General features: G+C 35.7%; 1 protein-coding gene across 1 annotated transcript in view; it reads left to right on the forward strand.

Annotated features, from left to right (window-relative positions):
- The first annotated feature begins 406 nt into the window (after positions 1-406).
- The window catches only part of LOC120514219 (rho GTPase-activating protein 29-like), a 175,112-nt gene continuing 154,352 nt past the window's right edge, over positions 407-21,166 (forward strand). Inside the window, exons 1-2 of the mRNA XM_039734467.1 lie at positions 407-552; positions 5,505-5,851. Of these exons, the coding sequence (XP_039590401.1) occupies positions 5,587-5,851 (265 nt within the window). The 5' untranslated portion in view covers positions 407-552; positions 5,505-5,586. The remainder of the gene's footprint in view (positions 553-5,504; positions 5,852-21,166) is intronic.

Genomic DNA, 21,166 nt, shown 5'->3' on the forward strand with positions numbered 1-21,166 from the left:
ATATATCTTACTAAAACGAGCATATCCGAAAGCACATTTTAGAGGTACGAATTTTTTAATAAGAATGCTCTTAAGTAAACGGATTTGAATCTTCCCCGTATAATTTCTATTTAAGAATTGTGCTTTGTATTTTGAGGGACTGTACCCCAGTGAGTGATTTGCCACGTAGTTGCAATTTTATTCTGTAGCAGAATCCGTCCATTTTCGTAAGTCCCAATACTTCTAACTGATTTGTCACTGCGCAGATTCATTTTTCCCTTCACCTGTTGAAATCTGCCGAGTACAGATACCAAATGAACATTTTTTTCTACTTCGGGCTGAGCTGTCCTATCACAAGTGCGTGTTGGTGTCACATGCCAAGGGGTGGAGTGGAGCGCTGGTTCGTGCGGAGAGGAGCACATCGGCGCGTTTGCGCTTTAACCGCGAGTGCTAAGAAGCGTCCACTTGAGTGTGCCGAGGCGTGTGGGATGCAGCGTGGTAAAAAAGAAATTCAAGTAGCCGAAAGGAAAACTTTCAGATTATCCTTAGCAGCCATGCCTCATCAACAACTAGGTGAGCGCTCATTTTTACTAATTTCCCTATCAGGATCTTCACTGATAGCAGACTAAAGTTACAACGTGAAGCTCCAACGAGTCGACAGGGGAACGTGAGTGAGTTGCAGGCAAGATGTGGGAGACGGGAAAATATTTTTTGTTGTTGCGGCGAGTTTTGAGGGCATAGGTGGTGCTTGCGTGAAAACCGACCGCATTTAACAGTATGTTTAAATATTTACCTGTACCTCTGTGATAGGAGCTTGAAAAACCTTGTTAATATACAAAAGCAAACGTATGCTAGTGAACGTATCCCCAAGAAGTGTAGTACATTTGAGTGATCATCCCATACCTTTCTCAAAAATAAGCTACAGACGAACCCTAGAGAGCAGTCACTATTTAAAACTCGTGTCCTCTAGTTATGGCTGTGTATTGTCGTTTACGGATTAGACGCGTATTTCACGTCTTGTCTGTTTCGAGCCTTATCATGTGGCTGGCTGGCACTGTTACGTAGTGTTCTCAGGGTTCTGTAGAGTGCTTATTTTAAAATCTCAACCAAAATAATGTTTTACTTTTTTGCTGTCATTTTACAACTGACAGTTTCGTCTGCAACGTTTTGGATGGGCATACTTTACATCGCTTAGATATGCATGGGAAGGAGAAACCGATTTGAGTAGGAAAATTGTACTAGTGGCAGCTTTGATTTCTGGATTTGTTCTAACAGTCTTTTTAAACCAAGAACTGTACACGTATTTGCTATTTCGTAGTGCAGGGTTTCAACTTGCACATATAGAGTATGTGCAAGGCACGAATGTCGTATTTTCACCTTGATTCTTACACTCACTGATGAACATTTTGATGTATACCTGTTCCCTTTTTATAAAAGTATTAAGAATTTGCACAAGATTGTGTTTAGAAAATCGGATATTGTTTGGGAAAACTCATTTATTAACGTTGTTTGATGGTTTTTGTTATGCTTTACAATTAGTGGGTGCTGCTTAAGCTCTTAAAACATCACATTTTAAGCAGTAAAGACACATCAGTATGTGTACGATTGACATGATCAAACTGCTTTTTATGAGAGCTGTAGAATCGCGATGGAGTGACCGTCACCTTTACGGAGTTGCATGGGAGCTGAGGTAGGAAATATGCAGATTGTCAAAATACCTTCGTATCAATCGGTAATAAAACAGTCAACAGGTAGTAAACGGTTTCCCGCTTGTTAATCGACTTGTTTCAGGGTATTCAACTTGTGGATGTACTGGCGCCTTTCTTTACGATGCCAAAGTTTTGCAAAACGATGACTTTTGAAACGTCTGTTGGTTCCGTATTCTTGTGGCAGCCTTACAGTGAAACTTGTTTTGGCTTTGCAGGGAGAACCCATTAAATAACTGCCCAGTATAACGTGTAAATAATGTCTGATACAAAGCCCAGGTATTGGTAGTCATCTTCGCTTAATGTATTTTTCCAGTCATCGAATGAGCAGTAACTTAAAGGTTAATTTAGCGATGAGGTCGAGGTATAAATTCCCAAACAGGCTGAAGAATAAATCCGCGTGATGTTTACCTGTCGCTCAAAAGCGACTTTTATGTGTTCAATATGTTATGTACATAAAGTGTAGAGTATTATCAGATGTTACGGCGAGTTAGTTATATGAGAGGGCAGACTTGCCCGAAGTGAACGTTTATATGTCTAATTAACATTTCTCAAGCTCGTCCTGGAGACGGGACGCCGTTCAATCGCTTGGATATATGAAGTCCTAAAAGTCTTTCATTCTGCTAAACCCGATATCTTTTTTTGTTTATTGAAATATCTAATGATTCTTGCGTTCCCTACGAACCCATATAAGAAAAAGCCAGTTCAGAAAATAATAGTAATGATCCTGTTACAAAACCTTTACAATAAAATTAGTATTTCTTAATCATTTTTAATGTATAGCATGTTGGTCTAGGTAATTTTGAAGAGCACAGTCCTAATTGAAATTGACATTTAAAGTTTTTTTTTAATTAAGACAAATTATTCTGTGTGCGCAAGTGTTAATTTTTGCACATTAGTTTTGCTGTAATTTTCCGCAGTCAGGCTGCAGAGGTTAATGTATGAAGCAGAAGACGAAATGAAGGTTAGTAATCAGTAAAGCACTGGTTAATGTATTGCTCTACTGTATTAATCTCAGCCCTCAAGGACAGTGGGACCTTTATGGTTTCTTCCTGTCTCAGTTTTTAGCAATCCAGATATGTCCATTAACAGGGTTCATTTTACACTCACCTGGCTTTATCCAAGCTTTTATTTTCACATCAGGTTTTAAACAAATTCACTAACAAAAACTGGGGGTGAATTGATGTAACACGTGCAAATGAATAATTTTGTAAATCAGTTGCATGCCTTTTGAACTGTTAAAATAATAAAGTACTTCTGCTCAAAAAGAGTACATTCTGGCCCTTCAGCTGCACAGTCCAGTTACTTTCTTTTTCAAATACTTTGTGGACCAGTTTATTTGTTCTGAAACATGTTGCAGCTTTGGAAACAAGGCAAGAGCTTGCCCTGGATGGGACACAATTTTGTCCTAAGTTTCATTCACATACTCACTAACATTCACTTGCTCATACCAGGCTTGTCTACTGTTGCCAGTAAATCGAACCTGCACATCGGTGGCATTTGAGTGTATGCTGAAGTATCTTGAAAAAATCCAATTGAGTGTAGGATAGTTGATATATGCAGACAACAGATACATCAGGATTTAAATCAGGGCTGATAAAATTGGGAGACAATAGGACTGTGAGTCTTGTGAAGCTAGTCAGCCTTTTATCTGTTTCATTTTAAACTACTCTGTTTCTAGTTAAAAAGTCATTCCAGACTTTCAAGTTATCTTTATGAGCTGTTGTTTTGCTCTGCATTGCAACATTTTTTTGCTCAGGGATGAGTAGTTGACAGACAATACAGAGACTTGTGTATAGCATACGGACTACAGGATTGCACATTTTATCATGCCATATTTTATTTTTATCTGCTTACTGGCACCTTTCCTCTTTTCTGTTTGCCTGTCTCTGAACTACTGGGCTATATTATGACTGTGCCTCAAATAATTGGTCTACAATAATCTTCACAGCGATTGTTTGTGACAGTCAGCCTGTGGCCTTTTGTAATCTTGCATCATTGTTTAGGGTGTTTTTACTTTTGGCTTGCTTCTGTCCTTAACAGAGCTGTTAATTTAGATTTGGGTTGAATGGGTGGGGGTGAGGTAATTACAGGCTGTTGAAGCATTCTGGTTTATGTTGACAGTAATATATATAGATTACAGCTTCCCTCCTGTGTTTTCGTCAATGCATAATAAAATACAGATGAAGCATTTTTGCCAGTAGTAGTTGTTATTACCTTCCAGGCATTTTTGTCTTTGCTTATTTAATTGAATATGTCCTGAGCAATTAAAGTGATCTATTATCGATTCTCTTGCTTATTAAATCATACCTATTCTTTTGCATATATTTTACATTATTTGACTAGAACAGCTAGCAAAACATTTGGATTGTAAAGGGGCAGTAAAATTTAAGAAGATACAGATGGTGTATGATGAGTAATGCCTAGATCATCTTAGTCAATTAAAAAAAAAGAATGATCAAATTTCAAAACAAAACCTGATACTGTATATTTTTCTTAAATTTGCCAAGATGTTAGAAGCTGAAACATTTTTTTTTGCCTTGTATTCAAAGAATTTTTATTGTTTAATTAATGAGCACATTATTACGGCGACCAGCCTTGCCAGAATCATCTTTAAATATCAGGTCATTTATTTATATTGAAAATATTTATGTATAGTGTTTCTTTTCTCATTTATCTGGAAGAGAAAATAAGAAAAACATTTCATTTGAAAGTTTATTTTGCTGCTTGTTTTTAGATTTTGCAGACTGTATCATGAGACATTTGGGTAAATGGCTTTCAATACACTTATTTCAACATCATCTTAATGATATGTTGTGCTTTATACTATATATATATAGATATTGTTTATTTTATTAAGTTAAAATAATGAAACACTGTGAATGCTTTTCTATGGTTTACAGAATAGGCATAACTTGGGTATTCAGCAGCAACTTGTGACCCCCTGAAATTGGTTAGCTGGGTTTAAATGAGAATAAAAACATGCATGACTAGCAAAGCAGCATTTTGGGAGTTCATACTGTATAACTGCGTGCCTTTGTTGGCCTTACAAAACACATAATGTTAATGAAGTTACTCATCTGTTGTGCCATATCTGTGCACGGTACTGCTGGTTTCTGAAAGACTGTGTTTAAAGCTTAAACCGAATACCTGTCACATCTGGACTGCAACAGAATTTGTAAAGTTATTTAATGTATGTAGGTATCTGGTTTTTTTTTTTAATAATATGAACAAACTCTGTTGCTTAAGCTCATATTTCTTAGAGGCTCAAGAAGAAGAGACTGAAAAAATACTTGTATAATGGAAAAATGGAAATTCTTTATATTTTTATTACCAGTGTCACAGTGCACTTAGAGAAAATCATCCAAAATGTGTATGTATATATATATATATATATATATATATATATATATATATATATGTTCTTTATGTTTTGGGATAATTTGATAAAATTAGGAGATATTCTGCATTTAGGTACTTCAAGTATTCTCAGTTTTGACAAATGAAAATATCTACTTAATGTTTTTTAACATAAATTAACCTTGGCTTTAGTATGATAAGATATATCACCAAATATTTTCAATTTTGACAAAAATGTCTGATAATTGATCAGATTTATTTTTGCAACATCCCATCCTTTGCTGTACATTGAGCCCATAGTTATTTTTTTCATCATTTTATTAGATGTAATATTCAGATTTATCGAAATGCCTTTGTACAGGTTAGTGGGAAGTTGAGTTGTATGGTCTTGTTTGTTTAATTTTTTTAGTCCCCTATTTTGAAATGGCTTTAATTAAATTATGTTCTGTTTTGTTTTAGATGAAGCGTGCTGGATGGAATTCTAGTCTCACGTAAGGGCTACCTTGGCTGGGGTTTTTTGACTGCCACAGGAGTAGCTGGGATGTTGCGACAGAACAGCAGTGGCAATAAACGCACTCTGGGTATTCCACGACTATCCAGCTCGAACTTCTTTCCCCAATCTGTTGGCACAGGGAACTGGGTTATGGGCCGTGGCACCAAGAGCAATTCCGTGAGCAGCATAAGTTCAAATTCTGATTGTCTTGAAAATCCAGTGGTGGACCCTGAATACATAATGCAGCTGGTCAATGACGTCCGCAAGTTTGCTGATGTGCTTCTCCACCTTAAGGATGCATTTCATTCAGAAGGTGTGTTTATAAAATCTGTTTGTGTCCTTGTGCTGAGTTTTATGTTGATGATGATGCTACTGCTCATTATATATATATATATATATATATAAGTTCAGTTATAATGGGGAATAGTGCAATTCTATTTATTCTAGAAATTTAAAAAATGTACATTTTAAAGAATGGTTAGTTATTTTGCCAGTTAGAGAAATTTGGGTCATTGTTTCTTGGTTTTAAAGTTTGCTCAGTTAATTTCTGTCAATTAATTATAAATCAAGTCAGCATGCTTTTATTCATGTATGCATCACATTGTTCAGATTTAGATTCAGTTTTATCAGTCTCTTTATGCACTTTAGTCACATGTGAATTATATTTTTATTGTATACAGTGTAATTTGATTTTTATCAAAAAGATAAGTATTCCGTTATTTTAGATAATGAATAATCAACTGATAGATTGCATCTCTCAATGCAAGTTAACTCTCTTACCCCTTTAACATGGAAGGCTTTGTTCCCTCTTTGCCTGCCATTTGGCAGATTTAGAAATTTCATTAACTTTTAACATGATTCGTGTAAAATGTCAAATTAGCAATCCTCCTTCAGTGTTTGAATTGTAAAAGAATTTCATCTGTGGTATGCAGTACAGGTAGGCTAAGGTATGTTATTGCAGTTATATTTTTAAGGGTTCCACCTGATGAAAACAAACTAGTAAGAAGTATGCTTTTGCGTTTTGGATTATTGCAACCAGTGCTCAACACCAAGCATTACAATACAGAGAGCATTTATCTTCAATAGTGTGTAAAGGGTAGTTTTTTTTTTTTCTTCAGTGCGTATTTTTTGATGGGCTGCTTAGTTTCATTTTTATTAAAGATGTGCTACATTTTTTGGCATTTGTTTAGTTAGTAACTTTTTCTAGTTCATACTTTTAACTGTGTTGTACTGAAATGTTGCATAATTTTAAGGCTTCCTCTTGTTAATGGGTGTTTCAACATCTTTTTCCCTTTCTGTGAGGACTAAAGGTTACTTACTGCTCTTTGATTGTATTAAGCGCCTGAAATTCCAAATAATGTAAATTAAAATAGTACGTTAAGCTTATTCCATAAAACTCTTGTCTGTTTTGACATGTCACTTTCATGTTTGTTTGGTGGTTGGGGGTAGCTTATAGCAGCCATATCATTTTACTTCAATGGTGGCCTGAGGCAGGCTAGTGGGAAAACCTCTGCTTACCATGTAACTTTCTGGTTATCTCTCTGCCCATATGCACTTAGAAAGCACCATGAGAAACAACTCACAGTCACATAGAATGCTAAGTGCGTCATGGCTGAAGGTAAATAGATTTGCAAGGGTTAGCTTGGCAGGTCCACCTGTCACTTGAACTGTCTGTGGAATCTGACCTTTTCTCTTGACTGGCTAACTATAGTTGTAACCTGCTTATAAGGTAACCTCACTATAAATTACATTTATTAACAGAGAGAGTGCATTTTAATTAATTTGTTTTCATTGCTAGTATGGTTAAAAAAAAAAATGGAGACCTTAGTTGGAAGGTGTATGTTTAATAACTAAAAAAACAGTATATAACACACATTTATTTGTACACATCTTTTAAAATTAAGGTTATAATGTTTAAATATTAGTGTGGGATTTTCATGTGAGTCATGTCAAAATAATCTTCTTAAAATAGAGGTAATGTGATATACTACCTCAAGAGTTAAGCTTTTTATTTTATCAATTAACCATTTTGGTAGCTTTCATGTCAAATTACATTTATGAGGTGTTTTTCACTACATGGAAAATAATAGAAAAAAAATTAACATGAGCATGATCTTCATTTGTACATGAACAAAAGTTTTTTTTTCCACAGTGTTAGTTATAAACAAGTCTGTTGAAATGGCATTGCATAAAAGACTTGGTGTTGCATTTCCGAGAAAAAAAAAGGTTGCACTCCTCGTATCAAATGTAAGCTTTCATACTTACTAAATGACTATTTTTCTAATTTAAACCTATTGCATCTTAGTGAGTTTATCTCTTTAGTGTGATGGTTTATGATTCAAAATCAAATCTGTAAATTGTAAGCAAAGAGAATGTTATTTTTATCATATTCTTAAGAATATTGTATAATTGTAAAATACTGAAATATGGAACGATGTTAAGACAGAATGATTCAGCTAAAAACTTTACAAAATGCCAAACTAAAAAGAAGGAAGATGTTATTCATCATTGAAACTGGCAGCTGAAGTTGTCAAATCTTGACAGTTATTCTGTCTTCAGTATACAGTTCATGTCAGCAATTGGGTGTGATTAAAATATATTAGAGTTGTTTTAAAATAAATTGCCACCCTAACTTTACTTTTAGCAATATTGGAAATTTCTGCCACTTATAAATTTAAAATGTCCCAATTACTACTGCAGTGCCATGAAACACCCATTTCTAGGCACATGCATTGTACTAAGGTAACTATACTCAAGTCTGAAAATGCAGGCGGCAATCAAAAAAATTAAGTGGACCATTCTTTCATATTCGCCCTTAAGTCCAGATCACTCTCCCTCTTTGGAACTTTCAGAGATTCTGTCCTTATGTTGGAGATGGATAATGAGTTAAATAAATGATGAAGTTGCCACAAGTGAATGATTAAGATTGGTATAAGAAAGAAAGAAATACATGCTCTTGTTTGTCACTACTTCAAGGCTGTTGGACCTAATGTTGATTATGTATAAACAAACATAGTATAGACCGTACATCCAAGCTTTCCCATCGATATGTTGAGACCATTGTTTAAATAGAAAAAATGCACTGCAGAAAGTTCTGGGCAATCCTTAAATATGTTGTGTGCATACACTGTATGGTCAGAAGTATGTAGACATGCACATAACCATGCAAACTCCATTGACAAACATTGGGTCATACTGAAGAGTTCAGTGACTTAAACATGGCACTGTCATAGGATGTCACGTTTGCTACAAGTCAGTACATGAAATTTCTGCTATGCTTGGTCTCCCCTAGGCAACTATAAGTGCTATTATTGTTCAGTAGAAGCATCTAGGAGAAACAATAGTTCAGCCTCAAAGTTGTAGTCCATGCAACCTCGCAGAGCACGACCACTGATTGCTGAAGGGCATAGTATGTAAAAATAGTCTTTCCTCTGTTGTATTACTCACATCAACTCCAGACTGCATCATCAGCATAAGAACAGTGCTTCAGGAGCTTCACGAAATAGTGTGATCTTCGGCATTTAAACCTATGTGCAGTGCTAAGCGTCAGCTGAAATAGTGTAAAGCACTGTGCTATTTGACTCTGGAACAGTGTCAAATGAAATAATGAATCACGCTTCGCTATCTGGCAGTATGATGGATGAATATGGGTTTGGCAGATGCTAGGAAAATGCTTTTTTCCCGATGCATAGTGTCTACTGTAAAGTTTGGTGGTGGGGGGGGTAATAGACTGGAGTTGTTTTTCAGGGTTAGGGCTTGGGCCCTTTTGTTCTAGTAAAGGGTACTGTTAATGCTACAGAATACAAATACATTTTTGAAAACTGTGCACATCTAAGTTTGTAGCAACAGTTTGGGGAAGGCCCTTTTCTGTCCAAGCATTAGCGTTCCCATGTGCACAAAGACATGATTTGACAAGTTTGTTGTGGAGGAACTTGAAAGGCCTGCACAAAACCCTGACCTCAACCCTGTTGAACAACTTTGGCATGAATTTGAAAGCCGATTATGAGCCAGATCTTCTTGTCCAACATCAGAACCTGACCTCACAAATGGTCTTTTGGCTGAATGTACACAAATTCCCATATACCAACTTTTGGCCATATTGTGAGTGTGTATGTATGTATTTATTGACATTTGTGTGTTATGTAAATATGTATATACACCAACTTTTCATACTGTATTTCAGACATGACCGCTATATTGATATGATTTGTATTGTTCGTTTTTAGTAGAGATGTCATAAACCATTTTCTAAACAATTATCATTGTTATAGTTACTTGGAGGCTATTCGGAGCTCCTTAAGAAAACTTATCAAAAACTAAGCGTTAATTTTTGTCTAAAACTATACCATGCTTCAAGGTGAATATAATAATGGGAGGTGATTGATCAAAACACAATAAAACTTATGTCTTAAACCCTAGGAGAAGTTAGAGGATGTGCAGTTATAGAAGTCCTGATTCTTTAGGGTGTGCATTCACTTGGCTGTGAATAATTGTCTTGAATCTTTGACTCTACTCTTCTAAGTGATGTTGTGTCTTATTTGCAACATATATATTTGGCTGTCTTTTAGTAAGCAGTTCTACCACTATCCTGTGGCCGTTTGCTTGTTTAAAGCCATTGTTGAAAAGATGGTTAATTTTTCATTGTAGCTAGTATGTAGATTTATTTATGTATATTTACACTTGGTATAAGTGTTGTTTTTTTTCTATTTCTAATTGTAAAAAAAGTACTTCCTTAAATAATATGTTGCTATTTTTTGTATGTCCGTGTAAAACTAAATATTTTCTAAACAAAGCATGATAATTGCAGATCTGTTTTTTTTTTGTAATTATGGGTTCAAACTTTGTACTTCTTGCTTTACATGCCAAATGATTGTGTGTGGCCTGTGGACCCCTTCTAATAAAACATTGCCACTTTAAAAATAACTTTGCATCAAAAAAGGTGTTTGATGTTCTGCATGGGTTATTGTCAAGTTCCTTATAGGCACAGCCAAGCTGGATTAGTCTCAAAGGATCTTAATCACAATATTGCATTACCGTGTTCTCGCAGTGCTTTATTAGTGGCTTATGGTGATTGGCCAGAGACCAAATGGTGCAGTGGTTAACGTCGGGTTGTTTTGGATTAGGGGGTAGCCTGCTTGACTGACTAGACAGGAATCTAAAATGAGTAGTGTGTCAAAGACTGGTTGTCCGTCTGGTGCGTGTGGATATATAAATCTTACTGGTCCTGAAAAGACTGTTTGTAGGATTCAGACTTTTCTACTTAAAAGTCAGTCACAACTAACATTAAAATGATATATTTTAAAACGTAAAGTCTAACAAATCACTTTATTTCATTATAGGTATTCTCTATGTAAAGTTTCCAGTTTCAGCAATACGCAGAATTAAAGGTAGTAAAGGGAAACTGAAATTTTCTAGATATTTAGACAGATATTTGTGATCACATTCGCAATGTAATGTCATTGATTGTAAATGTGGAAAGCATTTACTCTGTGAACTCAGTACCATTAAGAAGTTTGGCTTTGATGCTTTAATAATGGTAGAATGTGTTATAGTGTACAATGTTATTGTTTATACACAGTTTCTTTCAGTCTTATGTATTGTATTGTAACCGTGAAGGAATGCTTTTTTTATGTTTGGTTGAAGTAATCCACCTTGCTTGTTTTATCAGTTGCTACATAAAGTAATTAACTAGGTTGACTCTATTTTGAAAAGTATATGTTCTTTGTGGTTATTATTCTGCTATATACAAAATATGAGCAGCAATTTTTAACATTATAACTTGCCTTTTCTGGAACATTTTAGATTTTTTTCACTTGCTACATATTTAGTAATGTATACCTGGAGAGAAAGTGAGGAATCTTTTCTGCATTTACTATGTTAGCAGAGGTTTACATTGATAAACACTTCCAGACTCTGTGTGTACACCCATCCATTTATTTGCTGAAAGGTCTTTTTGCACTGTAGAGTCACGAGGAGGTGAAGTCTGTCTTGCCACTATTGGGCAGATGTTTTTAACCAACAATGGACTGTCCATCATTAGACACAATCACACCAGACCATGTTAGGGAAGCAAATTAATGTAACATATCTTTGGCAAAAAAAAAAAATCTTTAGAAATCTCTGGAGGGAAAAAAAGTACATAGAGAAATTCCAGATAAGCACATAAAGGATGTATAAGCTTCATGAGTTGAGACCTGGACATGGCTCACTGGGACTTTGATTCAGTAGAGCTAACCACTTTTCTACCATTAATTCAAAAACTGCCCATGCTAAACTGATTTTTTTTTTTTTCTTCAAACAATGAAATCTTTCATTGATTTTAAAACGCAGCCTCATTTAATTTCTCCATCTGTATTTTTTCCACTGTTCATCGGGTTTGTGGATATAGGAACTGCAGCCAATCTCGGTAGCCTTATGCACTGGATACAAAGAAGGAACATATCTCTAATGGAACTCTAGTCCTTCCTAAGAGTCACTCAAGCACACACCCACCCTTAAATACTGCTGTGTAGGAATTGCAGACAAACCTAAGTTCAACTGTGGAGTGTGGGAGGAGGCACTAAGAAAAATTTCACAGAGACAAGGCTAAAATGTGCAAACTTTGCAAAGAGAGTGTCTCAATTGTGGTTTCAGCCTACAAAATTGAAACAGGTAGCATTACTTAAACACTGTGTCACCGTATTATTCAGTTTAGAGAGTAGTTTTTATGTATCAAGATCAGCATTCAAGTTAAATCCTTAAATCTGGGTTAATGATTTAAGAAAATGTAGATAAAATTTGTTTTGTCAGTACCCAGATATGTCTGTCCTACAATAAATTAGAAAGTCAAGTAAAGCCGATGTTGCATTATGCAACCTTTGGATACTGTATGTTGGACTCGCCGACTGTAGTTGCCGATCTTGTTGCTGGACCAAGTCAGTTTATCCATCCATCCATTATCCAACCTGCTATATCCTAACTACAGGGTCACGGGGGGTCTGCTGGGGCCAATCCCAGCCAACACAGGGCGCAAGGCAGGAAACAAACCCTGGGCAGGGCGCCAGCCCACTGCTGGGCGCACACACACACACACACACACACACACACACACACACACACACACACACACACACACACGCACTCCCACACACCAAGCACACACTAGGGACAATTTAGAATCGCCAATGCCTAACCTGTATGTCTTTGGACTGTGGGAGGAAACCAGAGTACCCGGAGGAAACCCACAAAGACACAGGGAGAACATGGAAACTCCACACAGGGAGGACCCGAGAAGCGAACCTGTGTCTCCTAACTGTGAGGCAGCAGCACTACCCACTGCGTCACTGTGCCACCCATTTTTTGTCATTTTACACAATTGAAAATTACTTGTCATGTCAAATTTAGCAACTCTATGCCAACTTTCCGTCACCATCTTTCTATTTCCATTTTCTGAAAGCTAATAGTGCTGCCTGACAGAGACAGTGGTGTATGAAGGGTTAATAGGCACAGTGATTTCAACTACAATCATGACCCTATTTTTTTCTGTGTGTTATGTGAAACACTAAACACCCAAAACACCTGGGTTCCTTATTCCTTGTCACTGCATTATATTAATTGTACTTCTGGGTGAGGTTTCATTGGGTGTCAGCTCTGTTGCACAACAGAACCTGATTGTACGACGAAAACCAAAATTAAACATATCTGACTTTGTCAGAGAAAATCATAAACTAGTTGGAGTGAGCTGCTGGATATTTCACTTTAGCCAGCTGACCTTCTCAGGAGTGTGCTGCCATCTGCCTCCTACTTACTAAGATTATACAAATATAGGCTACAACTGAAAATCGCTGGAAAAGTCATCTAATGTGACGTGGCATTAATTATTGAGCAAAATAAATACATGAATAAAATTGTCAATTGAAGGTACAGTAATTTAAATTTCTTTAACACTTTTCTAAAAACATCTGTAGTAAATTTCACTATCTTGGGAGCATAGCGCTGAAAAAGTTTAACTTCAGCTGCATGGACTTAAATTCCGTAATACAAGTGTTCAGTGTAGATACTCCGTATAATGCTAGCTACATATTTTTGGAGGAAACTAAGTTAAACTTGCAATGGTGGAATATGAGATTCTTCTAATCAATCCTAACTATCCTTTCCTCCTGGTTATTTCACCATTGGAAAACTTTAACCAGTCAAATGGCTAATCTAGTCAGATCTGGGCCCATCTACAACTAAAACCATTTGATTGTCATTTTTGTTTTCTATTTTAATCATCCATTGTTTCTATGATCTTCTTCTTTCACCAGATATCATTGTTTTCTTTTCTGTAGTGTGCGTCCGTCAGCTGAGATTGTGTGAGAGATATTGTGTGATGAAAACCTAACCAGTGACACTTGTTTAGCTTTCTATTGTGGCCTCTTAATCATTCCTGGTTTTCTGTGTTATAGATGATATATACACTGTATAATGATGCCTGATACTCTAGTATAAATTGAGTATCTCTTATAGTTTTCCTACTGGTAGCTATAGCTTACAAAGTCTGATTATTGGCAGAGCGTTGAAACGGATGGTTAATGTATGAAATCAGAGTTAATACTAAATTCGATGCTGTGACTTGCTTCACAGTCACTGCGAACTACATCCATTCATCCTCATGTTAATTTTCTGATCCCACTTTTTGGGCACTGAGTAGTGGTAAATATGGCAGTTATTCTAGTTAGGAGCCAACCCCAGATGGGATGTCAAATCAATGCACCTGTATTTGCTTTGTTTTATCGGGTTAATTCAGAATCACCTAATCAATCCAGCAGCATGTTTCTAGACTGTGGGAGCAAAGTGGAGTGAGCAGAAAAATGTACTTCAACATTAAAGCAATTTGCACACAGATTTCACTCTACCATGGAACTGAATCTGTGTTATTGCACAGTGAAGTTCTGATACTACCTGCTGCAACACTGTTGGATTTAATAATGCACAAAAGAGTCACTGTTAAGGAGCTGTGAAATTTGATTATCAGTTTCTTCTTTTTTCATTTGAGAATGTGTATTAAAGTTTTAAAAGCAATTGCAACAAAATATTTAAAATTTGTAGTCCTCCAATATACTGTTTGATTCCACTTATCTCAGTCTGTTGTAATTGGGAGCCAGAACTTACCCTAAAAGCACAGGATTCAAAGCAGGAACCAGTCTCGGATGGGCTTGTGCTTATGATTGTCATGGTGTATTGTGTTGTTAGTGCTTTGGCAACAGTAGTCTTTGCGATCAAGCTACTCTAGCTATGTTTCCATTTATTAAAGTTGCTTAATTCAGTTTTAGGGCTACATTGAGCAGAATGCATGTAAGGGTATTGAGTTTAAATTGTTTTTTTTTCTTTTTTGTAACACTATATAGTAATTTTTATTGTCATTATCAAACATGTATATTACTTAACAACTTATTAGATTGTGTGCATTGAAATAATTATAAATGTTAAGTGTCAATTCTTATATTTCTAGCACAGTGTTTTTTTATTAAGTGTCAGTAACAAATATTATATTATGCCTCTTTACAACTTTTTGAATGGTTTATTCATTAGTTGTAGATCTTTTTACAGTACCTTATCTAAAATTGAATCTATTCATCCATTGCATAGGTATATTAATTCATATAATAATAATACATTTTATTTATTTGTAGGCGCCTTTCTAAACACTCAAGGACATCGAACAATAGATAAAACACAGATTATAAACAAAACTAAAATGCAAAAATTAAATCAGACAGAGCAATTGTAATCAAACAGAAAACACAGTCTTAAACAAATGAGTTTTAAGTTTAATTTGAAAAGTGAAATGATATAATATTAATAAGCTGAGATGGTAGTGAGTTCCAAAACTGAGGAGCAGAGCAACCGAATGCTCTGCTCCCCATAGTGGTAAGACGGACGAAGGGGACAGTCAAGTGTATGGAGGAATAGGATCTAAGGGTACAGGAGGGAATGGCAACTTGGTGGAAGTCAGACAGATATGACAAGGCTATGAACAAGGATAGCAGTGGTGTGGGGAGTGAGAGAGGGGCGAATATGATTAATGTTATGCAAGTGGAAATATACAGACCGGGAGATTTTATTGATGTGGGACTGAAAGGATACAGTACTATCAAGAATGACACCCAGACTCTTCACCTTGGTGAAAGGGAGACAGTGGAATTATCAATAACAAATGAAAAAGATCACTTTTGGATAATGTTGATTTTGTACCAATGAGGAGAAATGTTGTATATATATGTATATATATATGTATATATATATATATATATGTATATATATGTATATATATGTATATATATGTATATGTATATATGTATATGTATATGTGTATATGTATATGTATATGTGTATATGTGTATATATATATATGTATATATATGTATATGTATATGTATATATATATATATATATATATATATATATATATATATAAAAAATCTAATGCAAAGTTGACTGACCGAATGACTCATCAACAAAAACACTTTTAGTTAAAAGCAAAATGTGGCCGGATTATACATCTAGGCCAGTATGTATATGCCAAGAGCAGATATTTCGATATGTCAATATTTAGGGGGAACTCCCAATAGAAAATCAAAATATGGCAAAATCTCAAAAAATAATTGATTAGATTGAAACTTGCGCTGCTGCCTCGCAGTTAGGAGACCCGGGTTCGCTTCCCGGGTCCTCTCTGCGTGGAGTTTGCATGTTCTCCCGTGTCTGGGTGGGTTTCCTCCGGCGCTCGGTTTCCTCCCACAATCCAAAGACATGCAGGTTAGGTGGATTGGTGATTCTAAATTGGCCCTAGTGTGTGCTTGGTGTGTGGGTGTGTTTGTGTGTGTGTCCTGCGGTGGGTTGGCACCCTGCCCAGGATTGTTTCCTGCCTTGTGCCCTGTGTTGGCTGGGATTGGCTCCAGCAGACCCCCGTGACCCTGTCTTCGGATTCAGCGGGTTAGAAAATGGATGGATGAAACTTGTGATATTAGAAGAAAAAGAAAATTAGCTAACACTTTTTTTATTAGTTGGAAATTTATTTGTCAATAATTAATATTATAGTCTTATTGCTCTGATAGGGGACTTTATGCAAGCGAAGAATGCAGCAGAAGTGAATGACAGCAGCACTAGCAAATTGGGCCGACGTATGACCATAGCAGAGTCTGTGTCCTGGACAGTAAATCCCAGATGTAATCGTGTTTGCTGTGTACTTTGAGGTGTAAAATGGAAAAGAAAAAAGTTTGGTGAGGCTTTGTGGTTAACAAGTGATATAAAGCTTGAGTGCTGGTAACAGACGCTGTGGCCATGAGCATAGGTTTTGCTTTGGAGACAGAAGCAAAGGTGGACGTGGCTGTGCTGAACACTACCATCAATGGGTTCACTCTAGTTTCCTTTTCAGAGAATAAAGCAGCACAGTTTCCAGTTTGTTTGAGCATTGATGATTTGCCACATGTTTGATTAAGGTATATTTTTGTGCAATTACTCTTTGTATTGCATATTCAAGAGTAAGCAACTACAGTGACCTAATAATATTATTATTACTTATTATTTGACTGATGTCTTTATCCAAGGAATCTTAGAAAATTTGAGATACAGTTAGTTACGTTTCTTTTGTTTTTCTAATTGGAGCACAGATAGGTGAAGTGATATGCTCATGGTTATACTATAGCAGGATTTGAACGCACTGTTTCAGGGTTTAAAATCCTAGGTCCAAAGTCTCAACAATTACACCTCAGTGCCTGTCAGTAATATTAGCCTTTGGTAAAAACGCCACAAATGTTGTACAGTATACAGAAAAGTACTTGGTTACATAGTACTTCTGATACATCTGATAAACCAACGGTACAGCAACTGAGGCCCATTGTCTTATGAAATATCTCTGGTGAAGATGGATAATACAGCTCGTGATAGTATATATTATTATAAGTTGTTGCCTTTTTTGTTACAAAAGTGATAGTTTTATGTTTTCCATAACTGAAGTCATGAAACTTTGATGAGTAACTCTGGGTCAGCATCGTTTGTTTCAGCTCCAAAATAATCTATGGCTTTTTGTTATTAGGAAGGCTGGGGTTACTGTGAGTGTCCTCTACATTTATCTGATAACACTTACAGTAAGTAACAGAGTACTTTTGAGACAATCGTCTACAAGATAGCAATCTTGTTCAGAGATTGCTACTTTAATGAAGTTATGGGCTGATAACTGTCTTCAAAGTGTAATTTGTGGTAGTTAGCTGGGTGGATCCGGAGAATGGGGCCTTTTCATTAAGGCCCTGTGCAAATATTTCTTTTTATAATACCAGGGAATAAACTTCTGAGAGGATTGTAGCTGATGTTGCATTGTTTTGTATCAGTTGATATTACATTATTTTTAATACAGCTACTGGAACTTTAGTGCTGTCTGCTTTGTTCCTGCATATTATAAAGTTTGTTAGTATTTTCATTTTTTTTTTATTCTCATCAGCAACAAGTAGATACTCTTAAGAACTAATACCAAAGTACGTTTTTATTTCATTAATACTCTCTTTGTGTGTCTTTTTTCTTTTATATATTCTGCACTTCAAATGGCTTATGCTGCCCTTTTAGCTGAAGGTTCATGTTCCCATCTAAGAATAGCAGGAATTTCAAGATTATTTCCCTATGGAAACATCTACTCAATCCCAAGCAGAAACATCCCTTTTTTAGGTAAAAAAATAATTGCCCCAACCACCGTAAATGGTGATTGCTATCGACCGTTTCTGTTGTTGAAGAGGTCAACTGGAATACAGAATGCTTGATATTATTAAATGTACTTTTCATAATCGTTGCATGCATTTCACTTATCCAAGTACTTGAGAAAATTTAGTTACTGGTCCATTGCCAAGAACCTGTTTCCCTGCCGAGAGTTTCATACAAGGGGGGAAAAAGGAAAAGCCCACCATGTTTTCTCAAAGTTTCATATGCAAATTTATCTGATTTCAATAGCATTATTAATTGTTGCAGATGCACATAGTGCCAGAAGCGTTCATTTAAGTTGAATTTGTGCTCTGTACTCTTTATCAAAAGAGGTTCTGTCTTCAAAGTGTAGCTGCATTTTGACTTTTTCTTTTATGTGTGTGATTTTTTTTTTTTTTTTTTTTAAATACTGACACTCTGATCTTTTTAAATTGAAAGAAAGGGAATAATGGCAATGTTTTTGTATGCTTGTTAGAACTTCAATTTTCCAAGTAAAATGTACTTTTGTGTCTATTGCAATATATAAAAAATGCACATTATATGCTTGAGTTGCACATTCAAAAATCTGATGTGCAGTCAGGGATTTTGCTTAATTCTTGATTCTTTGCTCCGACAAGCTGAATGGTAGTTAACATGTGTCAGCCCTTTTTAAGGAAAAAATAATAAGACCACATAAGGGTTCCATCAGGCAATAGAAAGGAGGTGTCAGCAGAAAAAACACTCCCATGATGAAGGTATGCACATACAGTTTTCCTACAGGTCAGGAGCCTCATCTCTAATTACTGTGCAGAATGCTACCATCAGTGGGCTCACTCTTTTTCTCTTTTCAGAGAATAAAGTGGCACAGTTTCCAATTTGCACAAGCACTGATGATTTGCCAGAGGTTTGATTTTCATCTGGTCCAAATTTCCTGAGCAAGCAGCTAAAGCATGAGCACATTTTTGCAAAGGAGTTCACATATATGATAGCACAAAACATTACGCTCAACAAGCTTTTACTGTCTTCAGTTTTAAGCTTTGTGTCTTCCTCACTTTCAGTTCTATAATGTATCGTAAGGTGGGCCAGGTGTTTTATCATCTTCTGTTATTGTGCCCGGGACTAATCCAGTATTAGACCATAAAATTAAAGACAGTTTCCCATCATGTTACCCTTACATCAGCCCTTGGTAAGTCTGTTAGCTAATAGTAAGGGATTTGGCTTCTTTCTTAGAAGCAGCTTGGTTCCTGCCATATACAGAATCTAAGCAACAGTCTAAGGTTAAAAGCAAGTTAGCCATTCTAGCCTGGGAAAATTTGTATTCTGGTGCTTTCAAGAGCATTGATGTCACTTCTGACTCTCTTACTGTAGTCATCTATGGCAGAAATCCCACAGTAAACTCAGATGGCCAAAATATAAATATCTGGATTATTTACATGCCAATAGGGAAATATTTTAGTGGGTGGGAAGGCAGCATGCAGTTTTTAGTGTGAACGTGTCCTGAATTGGACCTTAAAACTTTACAATTGGTCATAGTCTAAAGGATTTATAGACACCCGTCCAATCAAGCGGTCCAAGGCTATAATAATTAGACTGTAATAGTTAGTGTTAGATTAATGCTGTGAATCAACAATAATATTTTGTGACCAAAACATTTATAATGTTTGAGTTCTGAGAAGGAATTGTGTAAATTGTCCGAATATGGATAGTTAGAGGGCTGTTTATTTACAATCTCCTATTGCGGTAAATTTCAAAAACAGTATGACTAAGCTCATCAAGTACCACAGGCCACCTGTTTAGTGCAAATTGTTTAAATGTGGTCTTCAGCCCAGGAAGTTTAGTTTACACAGTAAATAACTGCTGATTTCAGTCCATAGACTTGATTTTCATTTACACTAATGCAACAGGCAGAGATGTATAGAATTTCTGCAAATGACCACACGCATTTATAGACAACACAGACACACCCATTTTCTTAACCTGCCCCATTTCAGTGGTAATTAAGGCAATTATGGTTTATTTTTCTTAAATGAAATATTTTTTTTTTATGAATGTTCAGTAGTTGTACTTAATTTTGTCTTCAATGCAATTTGTAATCTGACTGGAAAGGTGGAACGTTGTCACTCATGTTTTTTTATGTCTTGCCTCATAAGTTACTGTGTATTTTTCTTTTGTTTTGCTCATCCACTTCAATACCAGCTTTTTAACCTCACACTTTTTTGATCAGATAAATGTTGTTTGCTAAAAAGCAAAGTGAAATAATTTGAATGAACATTTAAAATAAAATAAAATATATATAATATTTTGCTGAGACAAATTTTGAGTCTCCAAATGGCTTTTATTTATTTTTCATCTTTGAGTTTAAAACCTATGAAATGTTGCAAATTAGCATTGCTTTATTTTCTAGTTCTTAGCAACATAAAATGTATATCTGATAAATCTACGTGGATGATAAATACATGTAGCTACATGTAAAGCATATAAATTAAACCTTCAAATTGATGTATCAGTTTAGACTGCTGTGTTATAATTCTAAGTAGGTGGGTTTGAAGTTTGGAGTGGCGACTGACAGTGTGAAATCTTCATGTTGTCCTTAGGTTCATATGTTAAGTAGTTTGACAATTCCAAATTGACCTTATGAGAGTAAATGTATGCATATCTGGCATAGGATTCCATCCATGGTTTATTTCTAGATCCTATACTGGAAGATGTTTATATGGATGTATTGAAGGGAAAAGTTTCAAAAAAGTCCATAGTAATAGCATTTTTAGAATTGTTTCTATGCTTTTCACATGACCTGTTTAGAAAATATGTCAATGTGCACAAAGCTGTATTCAGTGTTTGGACTTTGTTTTAATCAATAAAATACATACAATGTAATGTATATGTTTTGGCTTAGTTTTGTCTAATTATATGATAATTCTGAACTGTAATATGTACAAAT

Source organism: Polypterus senegalus, chromosome 14, assembly GCF_016835505.1.
Source record: "Polypterus senegalus isolate Bchr_013 chromosome 14, ASM1683550v1, whole genome shotgun sequence".
NCBI lineage: Eukaryota > Metazoa > Chordata > Cladistia > Polypteriformes > Polypteridae > Polypterus > Polypterus senegalus.